At 40.5% G+C, this 11,369-nt stretch overlaps 1 protein-coding gene across 1 annotated transcript; it reads right to left on the bottom strand.

Moving 5' to 3' along the window:
* Positions 1-5,239: 5,239 nt before the first annotated feature.
* Positions 5,240-8,249, bottom strand: LOC144666731 (N-lysine methyltransferase KMT5A-like). The gene is made up of 3 exons (XM_078528111.1): positions 7,551-8,249; positions 7,260-7,459; positions 5,240-5,541 (listed from the first exon to the last, which is right to left on the bottom strand). Exons 1-3 carry the CDS (start codon positions 7,728-7,730, stop codon positions 5,316-5,318), a joined length of 606 nt encoding a protein of 201 aa, XP_078384237.1. The 5' UTR covers positions 7,731-8,249; the 3' UTR covers positions 5,240-5,315.
* Positions 8,250-11,369: the final 3,120 nt, after the last annotated feature.

Below are 11,369 nucleotides of genomic sequence, written 5' to 3'. Positions count from 1 at the left end.
GCTGGGTGCTGGCTTTGAAAAGCAAGGGGGGAGGGGTGGGGCTAGATTTGGTACACTGAGTGTTTCACTTTACACTTGAATTGTTAATTACTTTATGTTTATGCAAATCCAGTCAGATCTTGGGGCCAAAGTGGTCATTTCTTGCCCTAAATCAGCCCCGGGGGAGTGAGGGGGAGAGATTCCAGCCTGCTGGCCATAGTTTCAACTCCCAGAAGGCTTTTTGGGCCTGCTATCTGACTGGATTTTGAAAAATATGCCCGCAGACTTTTCGGTCCAGTGCGGCCGCAGGCCGCATTGGACCTCCAACGCTGGTCAAAACTTGAGGGGGCTACGCGTCAAGACTTATGCCCAGACCTGGCCCAGGGAGAGGGCTTTTAGCTAGTGGCTGGCTGGGTGCTGGCTTTGAAAAGCAACGGGGGAGGGGTGGGGCTAGATTTGGTACACTGAGTGTTTTACTTTACTCTTTCTTGCATGTTTTAGTGTTGCACCCTGTCTGTTGGCTAAGCTGCTTTCCTCGGCGTGATGCAAGCCTTTGGAATGAGGGCCACCCCCTGAGGGAGCAGAGGTCTGGCAGTGCTCGTCCAGTTGCAATTGGCCGGCCAGGGTGGTGCCCTGGGGAAGTGTGCCCAGCAGACCAGCTCGGAGCTCTTTGCCGGTATGTTTATGCAAATCCAGTCAGATATATATATATATATATAGCACACAACTTGTAAGAGGTCTCGCAAACAATGCAAATCCGGTACCAACTGTAGGTGCTGTTTGGAGGATCACTAAAGCGATCGTGGACTCTTGAGATAAATTAAATAAAAGTGGAAATGTAATGGTCAAGAGGCCAACTCCAAGATTGCTAAGTTGGTTTTATTCTCCTCCCAGTCTTCCGGCGTAGAGGTATACTGTGTGTCATGGGATAGATGGTAATAGAAAACTTGGTTAAATTGGTCTACCGTGTCTTGGTCCTGCTTCTCTTTTTTCAAGTTTTTGATGTCGGTTTGCCTCGGCTGGGTGTCCCCTTACATCCTTCCTACTCCATGGTCGGTCCGAATAAAATTGGACCCATACCTGCCTGAAAATCTGTGGCCGATCGTTTAAAAACAGACCTTATGATATAACACACTCTGACCCAGGATTCTGGCCTTGCAGAACTGATATCAGATGGCTTGCTGTCGGACAGTTTACACGACAGAACTAGCAAATAGAAATAAAAAATAATTGGTATAGGCGAAAAAACATTACAGTGGAACAAATGATATTACTATAACAAATTGGAGTAAAAATTTAATATTAGAGGGTTAGAAAACAGGACCAAGACATTCGAAAAGCGAGAGAGAAATACTGGATTTTAAACTGAAACTCTATAATAACTTAGTTTTAAAAGTAAATAGCTTTGCATATATATATTTACGTGTTTTATTTTTTCAATTAATTTTGTTTTCTGTATTTTTGTGATATATATATATATTAACCATTTGCTGCATATTTTCCCTTACATGTGACCTTGTGACGTCATAATTGTTAACGTTGACACGATTTGTTTTGTATTTGTTGATGTAAGCAGTTTATACCTCTAACGCTCCTGATGAAGACCGTGATGGTCGAAACGTTGAGCGAATAAAACCAACTTAGCAATCTTGGAGTTGGCCTCTTGACCATTACATTTCCACTTATATATATATATATATATCTGACTGGATTTTGAAAAATATGCCCGCAGACTTTTCGGTCCAGTGCGGCCGCAGGCCGCATTGGACCTCCAACGCTGGTCAAAACTTGAGGGGGCTACGCGTCAAGACTTATGCCCAGACCTGGCCCAGGGACAGAGCTTTTAGCTAGTGGCTGGCTGGGGGCTGGCTTTGAAAAGCAACGGGGGAGGGGTTGGGCTAGATTTGGTACAATGAGTGTTTTACTTTACTCTTTCTTGCATGTTTTAGTGTTGCACCCTGTCTGTTGGCTAAGCTGCTTTCCTCGGCGGGATGCAAGCCTTTGGAATGAGGGCCACCCCCTGAGGGAGCAGAGGTCTGGCAGTGCTCGTCCAGTTGCAATTGGCCGGCCAGGGTGGTGCCCTGGGGAAGTGTGCCCAGCAGACCAGCTCGGAGCTCTTTGCCGGTATGTTTATGCAAATCCAGTCAGATCTTGGGGCCAAAGTGGTCATTTCTTGCCCTAAATCAGCCCCGGGGGAGTGAGGGGGAGAGATTCCAGCCTGCTGGCCATAGTTTCAACTCCCAGAAGGCTTTTTGGGCCTGCTATCTGACTGGATTTTGAAAAAATATGCCCGCAGACTTTTCGGTCCAGTGCGGCCGCAGGCCGCATTGGACCTCCAACGCTGGTCAAAACTTGAGGGGGCTACGCGTCAAGACTTATGCCCAGACCTGGCCCAGGGAGAGGGCTTTTAGCTGGTGGCTGGCTGGGTGCTGGCTTTGAAAAGCAAGGGGGGAGGGGTGGGGCTAGATTTGGTACACTGAGTGTTTCACTTTACACTTGAATTGTTAATTACTTTATGTTTATGCAAATCCAGTCAGATCTTGGGGCCAAAGTGGTCATTTCTTGCCCTAAATCAGCCCCGGGGGAGTGAGGGGGAGAGATTCCAGCCTGCTGGCCATAGTTTCAACTCCCAGAAGGCTTTTTGGGCCTGCTATCTGACTGGATTTTGAAAAAATATGCCCGCAGACTTTTCGGTCCAGTGCGGCCGCAGGCCGCATTGGACCTCCAACGCTGGTCAAAGCTTGAGGGGGCTACGCGTCAAGACTTATGCCCAGACCTGGCCCAGGGAGAGGGCTTTTAGCTAGTGGCTGGCTGGGTGCTGGCTTTGAAAAGCAAGGGGGGAGGGGTGGGGCTAGATTTGGTACACTGAGTGTTTCACTTTACACTTGAATTGTTAATTACTTTATGTTTATGCAAATCCAGTCAGATCTTGGGGCCAAAGTGGTCATTTCTTGCCCTAAATCAGCCCCGGGGGAGTGAGGGGGAGAGATTCCAGCCTGCTGGCCATAGTTTCAACTCCCAGAAGGCTTTTTGGGCCTGCTATCTGACTGGATTTTGAAAAATATGCCCGCAGACTTTTCGGTCCAGTGCGGCCGCAGGCCGCATTGGACCTCCAACGCTGGTCAAAACTTGAGGGGGCTACGCGTCAAGACTTATGCCCAGACCTGGCCCAGGGACAGAGCTTTTAGCTAGTGGCTGGCTGGGGGCTGGCTTTGAAAAGCAACGGGGGAGGGGTTGGGCTAGATTTGGTACAACTGAGTGTTTTACTTTAGGCTTTTTTCAGTTTTTTGTTTTTGCAAATCCAGTCAGATCTTGGGACCAAAGTGGTCATTTCCTGCCCTAGATCAGCCCCGGGGGAGTGATGGGGAGAGATTGCAGCCTGATGGGCATAGTTTGAACTCCCAGAAGGCTTTTTGGGCCTGATATTTAACGTGTTAGGCTGAGGTCTCTTCTTCATGCTAAAGTGGCCATGTTTTCCTGTTTATGAGAACCTTTGGACAAAGAGATAACCCTTGGGTTAGATGCTGTGCACCTGATATTTTAAACCTTTTTGAGGATTTTTTAAATATAAAGGTTATGTTCAAGGAAAGGATCTAAGCGGTTTTGACAAGCAATTACTATTGATTTCCGTTGATGTTTGTTATTGTGATAATAGTTTTTTATTGAAAGTGTATTAAGATTCTATATATTACAATATTAGTTCTTCCTTTAGTTATGCTTATGTAAATAGAAAAAAAAAACAGTGAAACTAAAAGTAAGAAATTAAAAAAATCAAATCGAAGCAGGTAGATATGAAAGCATTTCTATAATTTTGTAATGTACAATGACACAGACATTACAACATTGAATAGTAAACTCATTTCCTTTTTCATTTTCCAAAAAATTCATAATGTAGAAATGGCTTATTTAATTAATCAGTTTAACAGAGATACTAATTTCAACATCAATAGTACAATGAATGAACTCCACTGATTGTTATATTAAAAACCATTTAGTACAATTCACTTTGAATTCATTCTATTTACAACTTCCATATATCAACAAGGAATTTACTATTCCTAATGCGTTTGCAAGACTATACCTATCCTTTGTGGTCGTGCAAAAAAAGTATTTTTATGTCTTGTATGCCCGGAGATCATAGTCAAGAACTTTTTATACGGGAAGGCTCCGTCCCGAAGTCCAAGCCCGCACTTTATTATATTCCATTTTGACTGAAAAGCTACCCCTTTCGTATACTTTCAAACAAAAAATGTACCCCTTTAGCATACCCAAAGCAAGGTTACCTTCTTTTTTATTCCCATAAAATACTTGAATTGGTCAACGGACACTTTCATAAAGTTATTTCTTTCTATTACTCTGGGATATTTTGAAAGACTCTTTATTACCTAAAAACAGTTTTCTCTACTCTTTCGTGCACTACGAATCGCGCATTCCCTTCCCATTCATAAACATATAGCCTAAAAAGGTACCTCTTTCGGAAGAACCCTTCCCCCATACCTCATTTTAATACTGGAATACGCGCCGCTTCCGAATAATTTCCTTTCTCGAATAAGTGCCGCATTTGGGACATTAAGGCTAAAAAAGCGCCGCACCCAAATAAGCACTGCAGCCACGATTCCGTATAATTAAAAACCAATACAAAGGAAGTCTAAAACAGCTCGAACTCGTAAACTCAGATCAATATGAGGAGATTGAGATTGATGAAGAGTGAGGTTACCACTGGTAAAGCAACTGAAAACTGCCTCTACTGTTAATGTTTTGTTAAGATAAGAAATATACCACTGGGGAAAAAATTTCTCTTCGCGTCCAATTCTGTAAAAAAAAAACGCTGCACTTGAGGAGCAAAAATTTAATAAGCGCCGCATATTCCAGTAAATACGGTAATCCACTTTAGAGAGTAACCCTAAAAGGATGTATTTTCTAAAACTTATGGAAAATCCCTACTCGATGATAGCAATATAAGTCATTAGTTTGCTCAAACATTGTACCGTCATTGATAAAAATCGTACACTTTCTATTTCAGGCAATGAATGTTACTGGCCTATACCAAGTTGCGATTGAAAGGACTGAGTGGGGCTTGGCTAATAGCGGTAAAACTGCCAAACATTTGGCCGTTAATTAAAAGGACGCTCACAAGAATCACTTAAAAATTTAGAAGTGCCAAAACACGTTAAAGACGTTGAGTAGAAGGCTGGTACTTTAAACATTTCTGTTAACTGAAAGTAACTAAACCATAAACTGTAATGCACTAAAGCCACAGTCCCATTGAGGCCCTCTTATTCTACTGCTGAAAGATCGAAATAGACAAGTACCGCTTATGGACACATCTGAACATCTTATCCTTGCAAAGTCTGGCTGTTACTATGAAATTCCCACTCTGGATCATTGTAGTTCCATAACAGCTCCGTGGTTTCAGCAATGTCTCTAATCGCCACAAAAAAAACCCGGGGATTAACATTTCTGTTTGCCACGAAGGGTTTGACATTTGCGTTTTCTCTGGAATGATTGAGAGTGGCCCCCCACGTCAAATCATTTTTAGGATCGCCTTCGTAAGGATCAATCCTAGAACGAAAAATAAGGAATCATAATTAGCTTTTGACAGAATTGTACGTCCAGCAGTTCAGGTAAAAACTAGTCAGTTTGATTTTATACGGCAGCGTGCGTGAAATATTAAACACTTCATTGACTTAGGCCATCCCAATAAAATGTTTCGTTTCCCATCGTCCCGTGTCTTGTGATGGTGAGTCGGTCGGTCGAGCAAAAAAAGAATGAACAATTTCAGGGATACGGGTTCATTTAGAAGCTAGGAGATGCAGAACCGAATTTTGTTTCAGTCGATATCGCTGAGAACGTTGGAACAATCGTTAATGCACGAAACAGCCTTTTAAAAACTTAGTATCGATGTTAATTAAAGTTGAGAACATCACATCATACCAATTATTGTTAATAAAACAAGACCATGTGCTTGTAACTTAAAATACTTGCCTGTTTGACTAGCGAATCTGCATTTTTTTACATTTCGAAAAAAATGGGTCGGTCGGCGATGGGAAACGAAACATTTTATTGGGATGGTTCTTTCTGACATATTTTTAAAAACTGTAATTTTAGATGTGTAGGTACACTTAAATACATTTTCAGGTAAATGGTAAGGTCTGCATACGCGAGCCAAGTGGCCCATCAATGCAGAAACTTAATCCGGTTTTATCAGCAGGAAGCAACTAGCGATATTTTTGCTCCCCACTGGATGGGATGCTAGTCCATCACCTGAATGAAGAGAGGCACTTTGAGAGTAGTGTCTTGCCTAAGATTAATACGCAGTGCCCCGGCCGGGGCTCGAATCCGACCCACTCGGTTCTGCGCATTAACCATTAGACCAAAGCGCCTCCCATAATACATACCGTAAAATTCCGGTTATTAGCCCCCTCGCTTATAAGCCCCCCCGGTTATAGGCCCATCATCCCGCAAAACAAAAAATACATCCGATTATAAGCCCCCCGGATGTTAGCCCCCCTCTACCGGATGACAGTATTGAACAGGGCTAAATGTTGCTTTATTGTGCGTTTTTAACTTTAAAACGTATTTCGACGAACACTCCCGTGGCTATTTCGAAACGTTTTTTTTTTTTTCATTCCACTTATAAGCCCTCCCGGATATAAGCCCTTCCACTCAAAAGCCCACCCAAAAACCCCTTATGTAGTTGTATAAGCCCAGGGCTTATAACCGGAATTCTACGGTATTACATAGCAGTATACCAACCTCTCGACTAGTCGTAATTTATTTCGAGTTATAAATACCGTTTAAATTTTTAATACCAGGTTGCTTTGAGATACCATAAATTGCCTCTTATACGCCCTGCGGTTACAAGGCCATGTCTACGCATGCTACCGAGAAAAATGTTCCGATTATAAGCTCTTCCGGATGTAAACTTTACTCTCGTTAAGTTCCCTATATTAAGTTATTTATATCTTTACAACACATTGCATCTTAACTTAAATCTGGCAAAAGAAAATTTACAAGCAATGCTAAGGTCGATTTTTTTTTCAATAAGAGTGCCCTTCTGCACTACATTCTAACCAGTCTTATTAAAAAGTCATTACTGTATCTTGTTCTTTGAAACAACTTTTCTTACAATGCACCAGATCCCTATATAAGTTCCGTCAATTATCGAAGTTGTGAGCTCACCTAAAACCTTTCACAAGATTTATAATCCCAGGGCTTAAACAAAGAGGCAGTTTATCGTGTGTCCGCATCACTCGCTTAATGATATGTATAATACTCACGCAATTTGATGTCCCGCACTCTCTATGACCATCAGTGTGCAGGGTCTGTCCTCTCGTTCGTACATTTCCTCTCTTTGTCTTACTTCTTTGGAGTCTATCTTTTCTCCCTCGTATTCACAAATAATCTCCCCTTTTTCAATATCTCTGGACGCAAACGCACAATTTCCCGCGCCACGTGGGTCAGTTAATACTTTGTGGACCTACAGTATGTAAGACAAAAAAGTGTTAGTGTTTACTTTATAACCGCATGTATATAAGCTGTTGAGACTAAGCTAATACTCGCGTACTCACCTCGATTGGTGGCTGAGGTTTTGGATTGAGAGACATATAATGCTGAATTCGTTCCAGCATTATACGCCCCCCAAATTCCACCGTCGGCTGCCTTCGGGGTCGCTGGATTCTAATTCCAGAGTATCCGCGCTTTTTGCCAGCACGTACAGCAGGTTGTACAACCCAGTCAGCATAGGCCATCACCTGTTTCTTGAATTGCTGTTTAAAATAATTCAAATTCTAATCAAAGCCATGTTTCTTTTAAAAGATATCGGATCTACATGCGTTAAATAACCCCCGGGGGTGGGGGGGTTACTCAAAAAACTTTTGTAAGGGGAGGCTCCGCCCCGAGCTCTAACCCCTTACCTTAAATATACAATTTTGATAGAAATTGTACCTCTTTCGTGTACCTTTTGCTGAAAAAAGGTACCACTTTCATATACCTAAAAGACATGACATAGACTTAGAACAGGACGTTTTCTTGTCATTTTCATGTTGCGCATAGTAAATTAAAATAATACAGCCATTGCATAAATGTCTGTTCGAGGTTGGGGGGCAAACGCGGCAAAATTTACAGTAAATGTATGGGGAAAATCGGGAGTTTGACGCTCGATTATTCGAGAAAAGTCGACATTCTGCAATTTCTATGAATTACAAACTTAAAATACTTGCTGAAAGAGTTACCCAATCAAATTAGAGAATTTAACTCTCAATAAGAAAGCCGCGAATCAAGATATTTGTCTGTAAAATGGAGCCGCTGTACGCGGGAAAATTTAGAAGCATTTGTATAAAAAACTAAAAGTACGATTCCTCACTTCCAAGTAAAATGATCCCCTTCAAATTTAATCGGTTAACTCTTTTAGCTAGTATGTTTGCTATTCACAAAAGTTTTAGAGCTATGTCAACAGTCCCCGAAATATGAAGCGTCAAACTTCCGATTTAACATCGCTAAAATATTAAAAACCGCTACGTTTGTAGCCAAAACGTCACCTAAATAATAGCGTAATTTTAACTATGTTGTTAACCTTCGTATATTTTGAGCTTACCTTAAGAAATGCAGTCTTCTTCATTAGGTATTTTGTCTGCCCTCTTAAACTGTCGCCGTCGGTCCATATGGCGACCGCAGCTGCGTACTCCTGAAAAATTGTCTCGGATTCAACGAAGTCGTCTTTTGTTCCCTTTGCTAGGGCGAGCCTTATGTACTTGCTTAAGAAGGGGCATTTCGTTCCACGCTTCTTTTTTAGCATAATTTGCCGAACATTACCGAAAGCTGGCATCTTGTAACGCAGTTTAATCGTAGACTCTACTGCCAGTCGTATGAACCGCTGATGAAAGCGTTCGCTTTTTTTGAAATACCAAGGAAGCATGAGAATTTTGAGCAACGTGACTTTCCCACGGTAACCGGTCTTCCCTGGTCATGCAATGGGCGAAAATATGAGCATAAAACAGCATTTTAAATCGATGCAATTTCAAGAGCTTACATCTAAATTTGGAGGTGGCAATTTTTCTCTACCGGACAAGATATTAACAAAGAAAATAACATAAAAATATAAAAAAGCTGTACTAAAGTTTTTCCATTCCACGTGTTACATTGTGATCACCGGTCCGCAGGATGCGCCGCCAATTTGTTTTTGGGAAACTCATATTTTTGGGCGGTAGTAAGAGAAACGTGGTCAAAGCCAGTTTTTAAAAAAGGTTTCCATGTTTTATTTGTCCACAAAGAGATAGATATTTTCTTTTTTAAAGCCAGTTACGTGAATTCACACGATACAGTGGTTGCCTAGCACGTGATTAGGCTTTTGTACTTCATGCTAACATTTTCGAGCATTTTAGTGAGGCAACAGCATTGAGCAATATGCGAGCATTTTAGTGGAATTTTCCCGAAAAGTTATTTTTTACAGAGAAAATTAGAAGAAAAATTTTCTCAGAGAAAATAAAAAAAAAAATGATTGCTGACAATGTTTTGCTACATAGCGACGAAAGTCCGTATTTAGTGAATTGTCAGCTGTGACTTGCATCATTTTTTTTTAGGTTATATTTTGCCGTTTTATTATCAGGTTTTATATCATACGATTTACTTATTTTAAACAGTTAAACACCCTGTAAAAATGTTACAATTAATAAAAATCATTTCGAGCATTATCCAAGTATTTATTTAGTGCCTTTCTGGGAGCAGGCCGAGAATTTTACTGGAAAAAAAGGGGATAATTTGGAGCATTATTGTGGAGAAGCAATGGCATAATGTAAAAAAGCCTACACATGATGAGTTTCTGGTTATTTAATAGTGAAGGGGGTTAGGGGATCATATATTCACATACGTATTTGTATAAAATTCTGTCAGGTGTAGAAATACTTTCTTATGATATAACCTTGTACAAGACAGAAGCCAAGCAGATAAGAAACATTTTTGAACGATCGCGAAGGTCGACTAAAAGTCTCCGAGTTTAGAGGCACAACCGAGTTTACTTTGCTTTAACGACCTATTTTTCATGTAGAAACTTTAAAGGAAGAGCTTCGTGACGTGCGCGCGATTTTTTCCTTTTGGCGCAGTAGAGAACAGTAAAGCAATCGTATTTGCGGATCCGATATGCAGTAAAACACAGCTAAGTTTCTTTTTAAAATACCTTATGATAGAAATATTAACGATACATGTTACAAACGCGAATTTCAAAAATTAGCGGTTGTGAAACATAAAATAAACACTACTGTACCTAGAACTAGATTTCTATAAATTCTTTCGCGTTGTTAAAACTCACTTTGTTGTATGTTTGTTTCTACTGGAGAGAAAGGCGTTCCTTCAACTTTCAACTGAGATAGCTTTATTTTTGTTTTCAACTCTTACAAATATAAAAGAACATGGCTTTTATTGCTATCGACGAATAAACCCATTTTTTCAAAGTGCAGTCCCTGCTTCTCTTAAATACCTTCGCGGTTTTGTAAGTAATATTGAGTAGAGATATAGGGTGCCAATTCTTCAATTCTGTCAAGTTCTCATCGCCTTTTGCGATGAGCATTATTGTTCCTCGTTTCTGGGATACAGAAAGGCCTCATCAGTTATAAGAATTAAGAAGGTCCTTACAGAGAAGATCGAAAAACATCTGATAAAATTCCTTTGTAAAACTGTCCTCTCCTGGGGATTTATTATCCGCAAAAGATAGTTACTGCTTCTTTCAATTCGTTGATAGCCAAATCTTTTTCTATAAAGCTTTGTTCTTTTTCATTGAGTTGCAATTGAGGAATGTTGAGTTCCACAATAAAGTCGTTGAATTTTTGCTCAAATACATGGTTGTCCATGTTTCTGTTTATTTTAGTGGAGTACCTTATTACATGAAATTTTCGCGACACTTAATTTCGCGAATTTCGCGATTCTAAAAAAATCGCGAAATTAAAGTGACGCGAATAAAAAGTGTCGCGAAGATAACGTGACGCGAATATTCAGAGACTCGCATATGACAGTTATCAATGTAAATGGATGTTGTCGTCAATTGACTCACTTGTAGACATTGTGAGAAGTCCCCCCTGCGTTTTTGTTAATTTTGACGTTTATATAATATTGTTCCTTTGATGAAGTGGTTTTATATTGCCAAGAAAATGTGAATATAAATTGTGTCTTACTCAAAAACGCTAAATTAAAGTGATTCAAAATACAAAATTTTAACAAAATCGCGAAATATGTGCACCTCAAAATCGCGAAATCAACGTGTCGCGAAAATTTCATGTAATATAAGGTACATTTTCCTAAAAAAAAATTCACTTTCCTTGTTCAAGAACAAAAACTTTTTGACCAACTCGGAGTACTCTATGCCACAATAACAGACAAATACGTGTTCTGGTATGAGC

Source organism: Oculina patagonica, chromosome 9 (genome assembly GCF_052425735.1).
Source record: "Oculina patagonica isolate OP01 chromosome 9, crgOcupat, whole genome shotgun sequence".
In the NCBI taxonomy this organism is placed as follows: Eukaryota; Metazoa; Cnidaria; class Anthozoa; order Scleractinia; family Oculinidae; genus Oculina; species Oculina patagonica.
Note: the sequence above shows the minus strand (reverse complement) of the source record. Positions and strands in the feature narration are given on the sequence as shown.

What these genes read in the sequence shown, in the direction of transcription:
- LOC144666731 (XM_078528111.1), bottom strand. Translation starts at nt 7,730, where the DNA reads ATGGCCTATGCTGACTGGGTTGTACAACCTGCTGTACGTGCTGGCAAA. An exon ending in AACCTCAGCCACCAATCGAG is followed by an intron (nt 7,460 to 7,550) that starts GTGAGTACGCGA and finishes TACATACTGTAG; the next exon opens with GTCCACAAAGTATTAACTGA. An exon ending in AGTGCGGGACATCAAATTGC is followed by an intron (nt 5,542 to 7,259) that starts GTGAGTATTATA and finishes TTTTCGTTCTAG; the next exon opens with GATTGATCCTTACGAAGGCG.